At 36.4% G+C, this 12,825-nt stretch overlaps 1 protein-coding gene across 3 annotated transcripts in view; it reads right to left on the bottom strand.

Annotated features, from left to right (window-relative positions):
- CBLL1_2 (Cbl proto-oncoprotein, E3 ubiquitin protein ligase-like 1) overlaps positions 1–11,900 on the bottom strand; it is an 87,544-nt gene extending 75,644 nt beyond the window's left edge. For 2 of the 3 annotated variants that reach the window (XM_051213974.1, XM_051213975.1), the window contains exons 1-8: positions 11,705–11,900; positions 11,500–11,667; positions 10,055–10,429; positions 8,890–9,019; positions 6,447–6,622; positions 5,786–5,999; positions 4,704–4,942; positions 2,407–2,589 (exon numbers count right to left, since the gene is read on the bottom strand). In XM_051213974.1, coding sequence (XP_051069996.1) covers positions 2,407–2,589; positions 4,704–4,942; positions 5,786–5,999; positions 6,447–6,622; positions 8,890–9,019; positions 10,055–10,429; positions 11,500–11,667; positions 11,705–11,878 — 1,659 coding nt within the window. In that variant the 5' untranslated portion in view covers positions 11,879–11,900. Of the gene's footprint in view, positions 1–2,406; positions 2,590–2,686; positions 4,943–5,785; positions 6,000–6,446; positions 6,623–8,889; positions 9,020–10,054; positions 10,430–11,499; positions 11,668–11,704 lie in introns of those variants that run through there. The other variant, XM_051213976.1, reaches the window with a different exon arrangement.
- Positions 11,901–12,825: the final 925 nt, after the last annotated feature.

Raw genomic sequence — 12,825 nt, 5'->3', positions numbered from 1 at the left:
CACTTCCCGGTTTCCTACACCGTGGAAGGGTATTTCTTGAGGGACCTGAAAAGGAATTTGGATCAATGTTGGTCTTAACGATCTAGGAGCGTGACCACAGAGCCCAAGGGACAACTGCCTGAGGCCGGTCGCGCACGGCCTATTAGTGGGAGGTTATTAACGTGTTAGCTGCGTTCTTCAATGGGCCTTACCGCCGGAGATGGAAATCCGTGAGGTAAGGTGAGGTGTCACATTTTTAAGGCCGACCTTTTCTAACCCCTTACTTCCTTGTGAGAAGGCGGCATCGCTGCAGATGCTGGTTGTCCGAGGGAAACACCTTACTGCTGTCACACACCTCTACAGTCAGCAGTACGACTTCGCCCTCAGACCTTGAGTTGCTGCTTTTAGTCTTACCATTCTCCAATCGACCTGCCTGGCATGGTAAAACCTGCAGGAACATATGTTCCAGCCAATATAGCTCGATAGGCAAGCCCGACCACCACGTCAAGGTAGCAGCTACGGTCAGGACATGACACGGTTCAAAATCATTTGCAATGGCAGAGGTTTATCCACTCTGTGTTCTCCTAAATTCTAATCTTCTGAATTATTCGTGTCCCTTTTTTTCCCTTCCCAAATTTATTTCACTGGATCATACTCTTTAAATAGCATCTTCAATCCCGAATGTTCCCGATTACTGCTTATACTCTTACTACCTCTACCACTATGGGATTTGAATCGACAACTGCATCTCTGTGCTGATGTGGTATGGCAACTCAAACTGATGTACGTACATACGAAGTTCTACGTTGTTACTGACTGACTGACAGGTAATACATAAAAGAAAGATTGCATATAAGGATATAGTATAGGAAGAAAGAATTAGTTCCTAGAAAGAAAGGTATAAAGCGATTATAATCTCATAGTTTAAGGGAAGACAAAGAGTGTATATAATTAATCCAAATCGAAAAGAGATATCGTTTTTGGATGAAAAATAAGTTACCATGTTTGACTAAAATTAATTCTCATATTATCAGCTCATTTGTTCATCCAAGTTTAAGAAAGAACTATTATCAATTATGCTTCCCTGTAGATATTAACCAGAAGTGTTATAAATAAGTTAGATCATTTATCCTGAAACATGAATGAATTAATCATAATCAATATAGAGCGTGGTGTACAAATTCCCGTTAGTCTAAGTTATTATACCAAATAAGTATAGCAAAATGAAATTAAAAAGACGAATGGTAAAATAGTCAAAATAATTGTAATAGTAATGCTATTTGAGAAGAATAAAAAATTAGTATTATGGTTCGAGAAAAAAGAGTGAAACGATTTGTACGGGGAATATTGGAACTGGAAGATATAGAGGAAGGTATAGATTGAATGTATCAATACCGATGAGACCGATTCTGATTTATGTCAACCAATATCTCCAACCATTGATTGTCATTATCGTGTAAATCCCCACTAACACGACTCAGATGATTTGATGAACTAATGCAACGTCCTGAGATACAATGTACATTCGGGTCTTTCAGTCATTTATCCTGTAGTTTGTATTATTTATAGGATTTCTAAAAATCTATACATACACAGAAGCCTAAGAAATTTATAGTACAAAATTACAAGAATATGGCTTTACTTTATGTCTTTGGTTTTAATTTCGTCAACTTGACATTGTTTTAGAAAAAGCATAATTGTCTAGTTTACGGACTTCTATGAAGCGCGCAAGAATTATTCCGAAATAAAGGGTTGAATATAGGACGTTCATATGACTTATTAACGAATTAAGGATAAGTCGAAACAAATCTATTCATATTTGAAATCTTAGCTGATATGTGGAATCGTATGATTTATGTCATCAACAGAAAACGGTGAAGTTTTTCACCATTAACCAGTACATGTGTGTAATTAGAAGTACCCATAGCGGAAAAGTTACAAAGATGGAAAATCAAATGCCTGTGGTCCGAAGAGCTTAATGATAACGTCTCAGATTATTAAGCTGAACGACGTGGACTCAAATCCAATAGGAAGCATCAGTTCCCAAAGGATTGAAAGTATACCCTGCTGGTAAGTGCCAACTAACACGAAATCTAAGTTCAGGGTCTCCTGTCAACTATATCCAACCACGTAACATCAGTTATATAGTACTCCCTTTAACGGTTCTTTTCACCTAAAATTAATTTGCAATAAATAATATCTTGAAATCACAACTGTTTTTATATTGTACCAAGTACAATGTAACTTGTCTATGTAATATACATTAAGCAATATATACTTCTGTATGTTTCGGGGCGCAAAGATATTGACAATGAAAAAAGGTAATCAAATAAATTCTAAGAAAAAAAAACCCAGTTAACTAGTAGAAAATTTTGAAGGAAAGTAGCGGTTGAACTGTGATGAAAAACGTCATGAACAATAACTAACCTCTTTACTTCTCGAAGAGATACATGTCAATTTCTGTACGAAGTCAAATACTAATCCAGGATCTATATCTCTTGATGTTGATGATTCTTCGTGTAGTACACTAGCTTTACCTGGACTTGATTCATTGTAAATGTTTTCATCACGTATTTTATCTTTTCTGATATCAGTCACATTAACTGGAAACTAATAAAAAATAAACAATGTAATTCATTTCTGAAACTTTATTTAATTATATTACTCATGAGTAACTTGTATTAGATTTGACATTTTACTGAGTCACATTTCATTGGTTTGTCAAAATACTATTTGGTAATGTAAAAATTATCAATCTGGTCATGAGCTTTTTTTTATTAATAGTAATATTCCCCAAGTATTTAAATGTACATACTTAAAGTGGAGTTCGAACCTGAAACTCAATGGTTGGAAGTAGAGGGTGTTAAACACGAAGCCATAATTTCACATTCCTAGCCCCAAATGCCCTGGTACGGCCGAAAGTGGGGAGAGTCCGCTCTCCCTCTAGAAATGCTCTCACATGGCCACGCGTATATAGCCTCTGTCAGGGAAGTTCTACTCACTGCCTTCTCGTGGCACCGGTGTTGTTTACGAAAATGAGAGGACGAAAAGCGAATGTCCGGTGCTTTAACCGGATTCCAAATCAATGGTGCACATGGGCTCCAGTATCCTGCGGGAACGATTGGAGTATGAACCAATCGTTGGTCACCGGCTACCATGGGACTGCATCTCCTTGCGATGCTTCACTGCCTTGTGGGTCAGACCTTTAGGTCAAAGAGTCGGGGTGTGGCCCTTTAAGAAAACCACCTGCTTCGGTCTGAGCACCCGGGCAGTATCACAGCCCTCACACATATCAAATGATATCTGTGTGGCGCATATGTATTTGGTGCCTCCTTGTACCAATATCTATGTGTTGAAATAAATAAATAAATAAATAAAACTCCTATAGAGTTTGGTTCTAATTTATACATATTAGCGTAACCAGTGTGTGTTCAAACATACTTTGAACAGATCATTTTCTCTATATTGCTAATTAACATCATGTCTGTCGCTATCTTAACCATTTTGAAAAGAGATTTTAGAGTTTAAACTAGTCTACATTAAATTATTGTTTATGAGAAACCGAAAAAATGATTCTGATTTTCTCACTCTCCAATGTATTTATTCAGATGAAATTTAAGAGTACTAGAGAATGAAATTTCGTTTTGTACACTAACAAGATTTCCATCAACTTAGGAAGAAATCATCCATACAAACACATTCCACTAATTTGTAGAATCCGGGAAGCATTTTCTTTTTCTCAATTGAGATTAATCAGCTAAATGTGTCCACACGTTATTGATTATATTCTCAATGAGGCTCTATTCAAAAAGGCCATTTTAACTAGTCAGGGATGATCTAATCCAGTGAATAACAAGCCACATTAATCGCTTTCTGTCAAGTTTGGTTTCAGGAAATATACAAGTAGACCAGATATACAGACGAATGCATATTACCTAGTAAACACTTTGGTAAACGTTATCCTAAATACTGTCAATGAAGTTACAGAAAGTATGGACACCAGATATGAATGTTAATGAAAACATTAACATGAATACAACCACATTTAAATTAGGAGTCCTAAATGAGGCAAAATACGTATTTATTTGAGTTGTCAATCATCATTGAAAGATCCAACTGGTTGATGTGGTGAATTGGTAATTAAAGTGTTCAACATGTAACCATTAAGCGGTACCTCCGAACTCCACTACACGTACTTCAGTTTAGGCAGTCTGGTGTTCTCAGTCATTCTCATAGACACAAAGCTGTAGATTAAACCCGAGCACGCTAGTAGAACAAATGATCAGTCACAATTTACATAGAACCTAGAACATATGTTGCCACACCACATCACGACAGCTAGATGAAAGTATGAAAAATATACAACACTACCGATAATAGTAGTAGCGACAGCAAAAAAAATTAGACAAAGAAAGTGTAATTTAAGAGGAAAGTACTGATTCACGGAATAACTCAGGCGGCTCAGGATCTAGGTGGTAGACAAAAAGTGGAATTATCTGCGACACTGAGATAGATTTTTTAACTATATCACTCAACATTTTCAACCACTAATCACGATTATCAAGCGGACCTCCCAACCAAGAATTTTGCAGTTAATAACATGCATTAAACTAACAGCCAAAGAATTCATACTACGTCCTGATACACGAACGTGTGATATGTTGGTGAATTATAGGAATTAAAGTATTTCTTTAGGAAATAAGAAAAAAAGACTTGATGCTTACTAAATTCACATTGTTCACACCGTCATTTATAGCTTCAGCAAGTAGACTTAATAAAGATGGAGAATTCTGACCAATTACTTGTGGGAAAATTTCACGTTCCAATGATGCCAGTGATAACCACAAATTGTTGGATTGATTCACAACATTACCTTCTTCTTCGTGTTGCTGTTGTTGTCTTAACAAATCATTAAATTTGTCTACAATCTCTGTCAATTCGGGATACTTAGTTGTGATAGCATCTGCAAAAAGTAAACAATGATAGAGATATTGAAAATTTTATTTAAATAACAATTGTCAGTCCTTGAAGATATTTATAATTTATATTATAAAGTACATCCTAAAGACTTGTCATCATCAAGTTATCTACTAGGTATAGGTTAGTGTAATCTGACTTCAAGTCAAAGTCTTAGTGTGAAGGTTGGTGATATTAGTTAGTTGTCCAAACAGAAGTAGATAAAGCGATAACAAGAATCTGTAACTTTGTGGATGAAACTTGATTGTCTTAATTACAGACACAGATCCACTTGAGGACTAGTGATACTGTCCAGCTGATCGAAACAAACTAGGTTGGTGGATAAAAATCAATAATTTAATTGATAAGAATCGAGGGATTCAATCACTAACCTATGACTTACTAATACATTTGTACCATTGCCACAAAATTTATTTATCGATAGCCTTGTTTTATTTCATAAGGTGAATATTTTTTGTTAATAATTTAGTCTAATAACTAATTTGATGATTTTAGATTAAATCAAGAGGTAAGTTCCGAATATAGTCACATACAGAGTGTAGTTGACGGTTTATATGTATACAGAAATTGTCAGAAGACTTGAATATTTCACACATCTAGAGTATTAATATATAAGGCACTGGACTTTGAACAAGGGCGTTATGGGTTTGAAATCAACCTCTTCTGCTTTATTTCGGGCTGACGGATATTAAAATTAGCGATCCCAAAAACAGCATACCTCAAAATCAAGTGAATAAAACTACTTAATGAGTTGCACTAAGAACCATAGTTCATACATAAGTGGGAAATAATAAATTCAACGTTATTCTCTAGCAGTAATAACTCATACCGTCAAGTTTCGTTGAAATCTCACATAATTCATCGTCTGAATTAACTGTCAGGTCAATAAGTTCCGTATCATCTGCTGCTGTTGGTTGTGACGATGATTCCAAAACTCGATCCGCCTTACGCACAGACGATACGATTCGAGTCAATAATTCCTTGATATTCATTGATTCCGTATTGAAGAGTAGAATGAGTAAATGTACGAGAGTACGAAAAGGCTGAAAGACATGAAAAAGGAAAAAATATAAGTACTAAGGGAAAAATGATAGCAAATCTTAATTTATGTAAAATGTGCATCCTTATACAGAGCGTCCGTAATATACTACTTGACTAAGGTCTAGTGTTAGCTGATATTCATCATTAAAGTGTAGTCGGAATCTTGGTGGAAACGCAATTTGGTCGATTGAATTTATTCGGCACTAAGAAATTAGACAACTACAACATTGGTTATAGCTCAGTAAGCAACCAGTTGTACCATAGTCTGAAGACCAGTCGCATCCTGAATAAGTCAGTGGTAACGTTTCAAAATGTGAGGCTGGGTGATGTGGGTTCTAATCCCACAAGGAGCTTAATCTCCCTCAAGAGTGCAAAAACGCTCCACCATTATATATATATATATATATATATATATATATATATATATATATATATATATAATTTCTTACCCCAGTAGCAGCAATACGTTGCATAAATTGACCAAATACAAGTAGCGAATCTAAATGTCCTTTAGGCCATACTAAACTTCTCTCTTCAGCCCAATTTTGCAGTTCAGCGTGTAACTGTGTAGCACAAGTTGCCAAATGTTTAAGAACATTGACTGGTTTCATAGATCGATATGACTCTAGAAGAAATAGATTTAAATACATCGAATGTTAAAACAAGACAAGTTTCCCAAAGTTTTTGAGCAAGATGTCGATGGTTAGTACGGTAGAAACCTCCCTTCAAACTAATTGATACCCAAAAAATATATATGAGGAATCGTTAGCAATGTATGAATAAGATGACACGTTTGCTTATAAGCTTTAATTAATGAGCAGATGCCTATGTACCCTGGTTTTGGGGGCTAGTGATACCACTTGGCTATTCGCAGCAAAGTAGGCTGGGTGGGTTTAAGCCTGTAGCCTAACTATAAAAAGCTAAGTACTTTAACCAATAAATCACCCTATTCAATCTATTCATTATTTACAGGTTTTCAAAACTGTCTACAAGTTGTGCATCCATAAGTTTGGAAATAGATACTTCCTTATTTAGGATGAAAATTATCCTGAATATGACGTGAGCAGTTGTCGACCTTCAGTTGTTACTAGTTAATGACTTGTTAGATATAATGAACAAAACCAAGCTATTTATTGAAATCATAAATTGATATAAGTTAAACCGCCATTGAAAACCTGGAAGCACTGGAGAGCCGTCTCGTCCTAGTGTAGGACTCCTCAATATTGCGAATCCACGATCCCGCACACGGGAATCCAACCCAATACCTTCAGTCTCGCGTACGAACTCCTAGCCTCTAGACCACTGAGCTGACATCCAACGGTGTTAATATTTGACCTCAATCAATTCACAAGATTACGCAACCATCTCCCATTGTCTTTGGTGGATAACTACCTAAAACCTGACATAGTTTATTTCCACTGGCCACAGATTTTCACTAGATCTTCGGAAACTTCCTCTTGAAGCTAGTCAGTGGTCACATGATAACTGTCAGTTGTGGAGATTGTTGATTTTCATTAAGATTAGGAACCGATCAAGAGATAATTTTGTTACCTTTCACTATCTTTATTACTTGTATTTTGTTAAATTTTTAATTTCCACTACACTACAGACCAAATTGCAACACTACGGATCATCGTCGAACAATCAGTTGAGTGGAACTCGTCACTATACATCAACTTCATTGATTATGGAAAGGCATTTGACAGTGTAGATAGAAGAACGTTATGGAAACTTCTTCGACACTACGGAGCTCCTGAGATTGTCAACATTTTCCGGAACTCATACGACGGACTACAATGCAAGGTCGTGCATGGAGGACAGCTGACTGATGAATTCGAAGTAAGGACCGGAGTCAGACAAGGCTGTCTACTCCTCCCTTCCTCTTTCTTCTGGTGGTCGACTGGATTATGAAGACCTCGACATCTGAGGGAAAGCACGGAATACAATGGACAGCTCAGAACTAATTAGACGAGTTGAACTTCGCAAATGACCTAGCCCTCCTATCGCATACACAAGAACAAATGCATATGAAGACAGCCAGTGTAGCAGCAGTCTCTGCATCAGTAGGCCTCAAAATACACAAGGGGAAAACCACGGTCCTCAAATTCAAAGCGGAGAACAGCAATCCAATCACTCTTGATGGCGAAACTCTGGAAGATGTAGAATCCTTCATATACCTGGGAAGCATAATTGATGAACAAGGAGGTTCAGATGCAGACGTAAAGGCGAGGATTGGCAAACCAAGGACAGCATTCCTACAGTTAAAGAACATATGGAACTCAAAACAACTTTCAACTAATATCAAAGTCAGAATCTTTAATAAGAACGTCAAGATTTTCCTACTGTACGGAGATGAAACATGGAGAACTACCACAGCCATCATCAAGAAGGTACAAATATTTATAAATAGTTGTCTACGCACGATACTCAACATCCATTGACCGGATACTATTAGCAATAGCCTTCTGTGGGAGAGAACAAAACAGCTTCCATCTGAAGAGGAAATTTGGAAAAGACGATGGAAATGGATAGGACATACATTACGCAAATCGTCAAACTGCATTGGAAGGCAAGCCCTAACTTGGAATCCTGAAGGGAAGAGGAAAAGAGGAAGGCCTAAGAACACATTACATTGGGAAATAGAAGCAGATATGAAGAGGATGAATAACAACTGGAAAGAGCTGGAAAGGATTATCCAGGACAGGGTTGCATGGAGAATGCTGGTGAGCGGCCTATGCTCCTCAATGAGGAGTAACAGGCGCAAGTAAGTAAGTACACTTAAGCAATTGAGTAGCTTTAAATATATCGCAGCTTTCTTCATTAAATAAGTATACATGTAAATTAAGACAATAATGAAAAAAATGTGGGAAAAAAACCAATTTAAGCACTTACTTAGAGCTGATTTACTCACCAAGGAGGAAGTAAAGTCCTTATACAATTGACGGATATCATTATCTAATTGATCTTGTGCTAGTCTAGCAGCTTTATTTAGATTCTCAGGCCTTAGATTATTTGTTATTTCCTATAAAGAATAGAGGCAAAGAATTATGTTATAGTAACCTGATACCTCGTGTTAATTTCTAATTTTGATTAACTCAACTACCAGGTACAGATTCGTGTATTTAATTTCAAGTCACACCCTAAGTGTGAGGGCTAGTAATGCTGCCTAGTTGCTCAAATCGAAATAGGTGAAGCAGTATTCGAATGGTCATCTACTGACAATGACTTATCTACTTGCTGTTGAGAATAAATGGCTATTCGCCAAGACACTTCGAAAGATACGATGGAACAACTAGACACTTGTTAATAATGTATCTTTATGAACGCTGAACTGATTTTCATTTATTCCCTGATAAATGCTCAAAAACTTTGAAGAATTGAATAAATAATTAATTTCATTTTATCCTTAATGGTAAGTTATGAGGATGAATAACTTTTTCATGATCTGGAAGTTTAATCATTATGAAACTTAATAAATGTATCCAGTATGTAGGAAAACACAAACACTCAACTCTTAATACAGAAGGCGTAATTCGGGACTATTACGGGTCTGTGGATTTTCAATGTAGCCCCAATAGACATGCCTTGAAAAATCCATCTAGCTAGTAAATATTTTGTATATATCTTAATAAAAAAAGCTAAGTTAAACAGCTAGTGTATTATAAGGAAAATTTAACCTCAATAGCTCATTATGACCAACTGGTAAAACTTTTGCCAAATTTTGAGCCGCGGTGCTACATGTCACTTCATAATGGTAACAAATGTAGCGGTATAAAGAATGAAACATTCCCCACTGAAAAACAGTTTGAAAAGTGCCTTCGTATATTTTGACCATGGCCAATGAGTTGTCGAGGACTTTTTAAAAACATACATAAAGCTGACGACTAACTAGGGAAGTGTGTATTTCATTGCTGAATTTTGTTATAAACCACAAAGCGAAAGATAATGTACGTAGCTGAACAAAAACTAGCAAAGCTAAATTGATTACTTTTAAACTTAATGTGATTATATATACATACTACAGAAAAATTCATTAAGACAATAGGAAACAACCTACTTGGACAAGATGGGAGAACCCCTTAATTCTAATTCCATACTTGGCCAGCTGATTCAACTTTTGATACTGATTGCTATGTTGTACGACCCTGACATTATCCAAAACTCCCAGCATATGATTTGTAAACACTGATTCCCACCACGAATAAACTGATCCTCGACTAACAGTTGTAGGTAAACGATATCGATTTTTACAGATGCAAGTTTTTAGTTCTTCTAAAACATCCTCTGTACACATTTTCAGTGCTTGATTTGTAAATCCTGTTGTGAAACACGCCACTATATGTTGATCAAATTCACTAACTTGAAGTATTTCTAGTGCAGCTGGTAAACTTACGATTGGGCCAAGAAGTCGATAATCATTTGGTGCTTCCAACTTAAAACACAAAACGCAAGAAATTATTTGATGAAGCAACTTTTAAATTCCTTAGATATTCTAACGCAATTTCGAAGTTATTTTAAATACAACTAAATGAAAAGAACTCAATTCGGAAAAGTAGAGGGTTTACCGAGAATTCAAACTGAGAACCACTCGAAGTATCAAATAGAAAATTAGGATGTGCTTTGTAACTTGTGAAAAGTGTATATCTGTTGGGGACGATATATCCCCAAAACTCATATTTGTAGTTTTATCATATCGATTAAATGATTAATAGCAGTCAATTGATGAACTGATTGAGTAATGTTTAAAAATCTCCCATGACAATATCGATTATATGTATTTGTATATATACGTTTTAAATTGTGTTTGTGGGCTCGCTCGTTTTCTGGTTGTTTGCAGAATATATTTTCCATACCAAGCTTGAACTTCTTCTAGATAACGGGGCTGGGACTCATCAATAACTAGATTACTGGTCTTTGGTCACTCAGTCTTGTTCTCGTTCGCAGATTAAGTGAACTCGTGAAGCTTCAAACCTAACAATATCACACAAAATTTTTACGCCATCAATGGTCACCCCATAAACTTCTTTAAAAACTCAACCAATTTAAAAGTCCAATGGTTTTGTGTGATTAACGCAATTCAGTAATGAAGTACAGATTTGTGTTTAACAAATTCAATAGAAGAGTTAATGATGATACTTGGACGTACGAAGTAAAGTAGGCAAGACAAATTTTCGGTCTGCAAACTATTAGCTGAGAGTGCAATGACTTAAGCATTGCCTGAATTTCTTTCCTGTGCTAGAAATATTGTAGGTCGGATTTTATAGTAAAAAAGTCAATCATCAAGACGTTACTTGGACCTTATAGTTTGAGATGAAACACAGTTTTCCAATTAGAGACTTCAAATGATCTGGCATAGATGTTTATACGTTAATAGTTTCAGAAATGGGTTAAGTCTTGTCAGAAGCCACCGGGATTTCATGCTGTCACAAGTTAGATTCCAATAATCGCAACCAAACAAGTGACAGTACCAATTAAAAAATAAAAATAGACATCAATACATACCTGTATTAGCTGCTCCATGTCCGCCAAAGTTACAACGTTACGAGTAGTAGCATACGCCCACAAAAGCGTGTTAACCCTTTGAATTAACTTTTTGTGTTCTGCCAGACGGGGTATACAGTCTGCATTCATTCGAATGCTTGTAATAAAATTTATGGCTGACGGATAATGCTTAAAATTACATGTTTTATGATGAAAGTATAAATACCCTGAAAAGCTCCTCCTGTATGCAACCAACGCCAGTATACCGTTGTTCTTGAGAGACTTTCCATAACAGCATTTGGACAATATTGTTGACATCTTCGACAGACCTAAACTGATATGATGGTCCTGACGAAGGTTGTAAGTCAAAATAGGACGGTATCGGTTCAGGGAACGGCATTCTGCCTGACCTTCAGTTCCGCAATAATTTAACTTGCGATCCTAAAAGTTAAGGTGGTTAAATGGTTTTGAACGGAATGGAAGAAGCTTTTGTTTAACTGGCCTGTGTCTCTAGTATAAGTGGATCACTGATACCTGTATCTTCTGAATGATGGCTCTGGTAGTTCTCCAGGTTTCCGTCCCATAAAGTAGAACTGTTTTGATATTTGTATTGAAAATCCTGACTTTGATGTTGATTGACAGACAGTTGTTTCGAGTTCCAGATGTTCTTCAACCGTAAACATGCTACCCTTGCCTTGTTGATCCACGCGTTTACATCTGCATCAGATCCACCGTGTTCCTCGGTGATGCTGCCCAAATATGTACATGATCTTGGACGGCGTTCTTGAATATCTGGGCTACTTGTTCTTGCCATCTGATTATTTCAACAAGTTATCTGGGTTTTTCGTTTGTTTTAACTTATAATTATGTCCATCAATCGCATAACTTATTCAGCTACGTTTTTAAACGTAAACTGGTGTCGGTCTTCGTTTGTGTGTTTTAAGTTTTCAAATGACTTTATCGACTGTCTAACTCTAAGATGTCGTCCAAAACATCTGAATAAATACAAATATGTTTATGTTACCAATATCTACGTGACTTCAGATTGCACATCATCTGCACTATCTGTTTTCGCTGATGAATTCACTGAGTTCGCTGTTACTGCCCTCAGTGATTCGATTTCAGTTGTACGTGGTGATTTCAATTCATGTGACTGTAGATTCCTTACGTCACTAGGTCACCAAAACGTAGTAGATTTTCCTACCCGTCTCGATGCTCATTTAGACTTGGTTTTCATTAATGATGTGGGTATATATGCGACTCGTAAACGTGCCCCATTGTCTAGCTCGGATCACTGTATAATTCGTGTTCTACCTAAAGTATATGGAAAGCATGTGAAGAGTACAT

This window comes from Schistosoma haematobium, chromosome 3 (assembly GCF_000699445.3).
Source record: "Schistosoma haematobium chromosome 3, whole genome shotgun sequence".
In the NCBI taxonomy this organism is placed as follows: domain Eukaryota; kingdom Metazoa; phylum Platyhelminthes; class Trematoda; order Strigeidida; family Schistosomatidae; genus Schistosoma; species Schistosoma haematobium.
The sequence above is the reverse complement of the archived record's forward strand: the minus strand, read 5'-3'. Positions and strand labels throughout refer to the sequence as shown.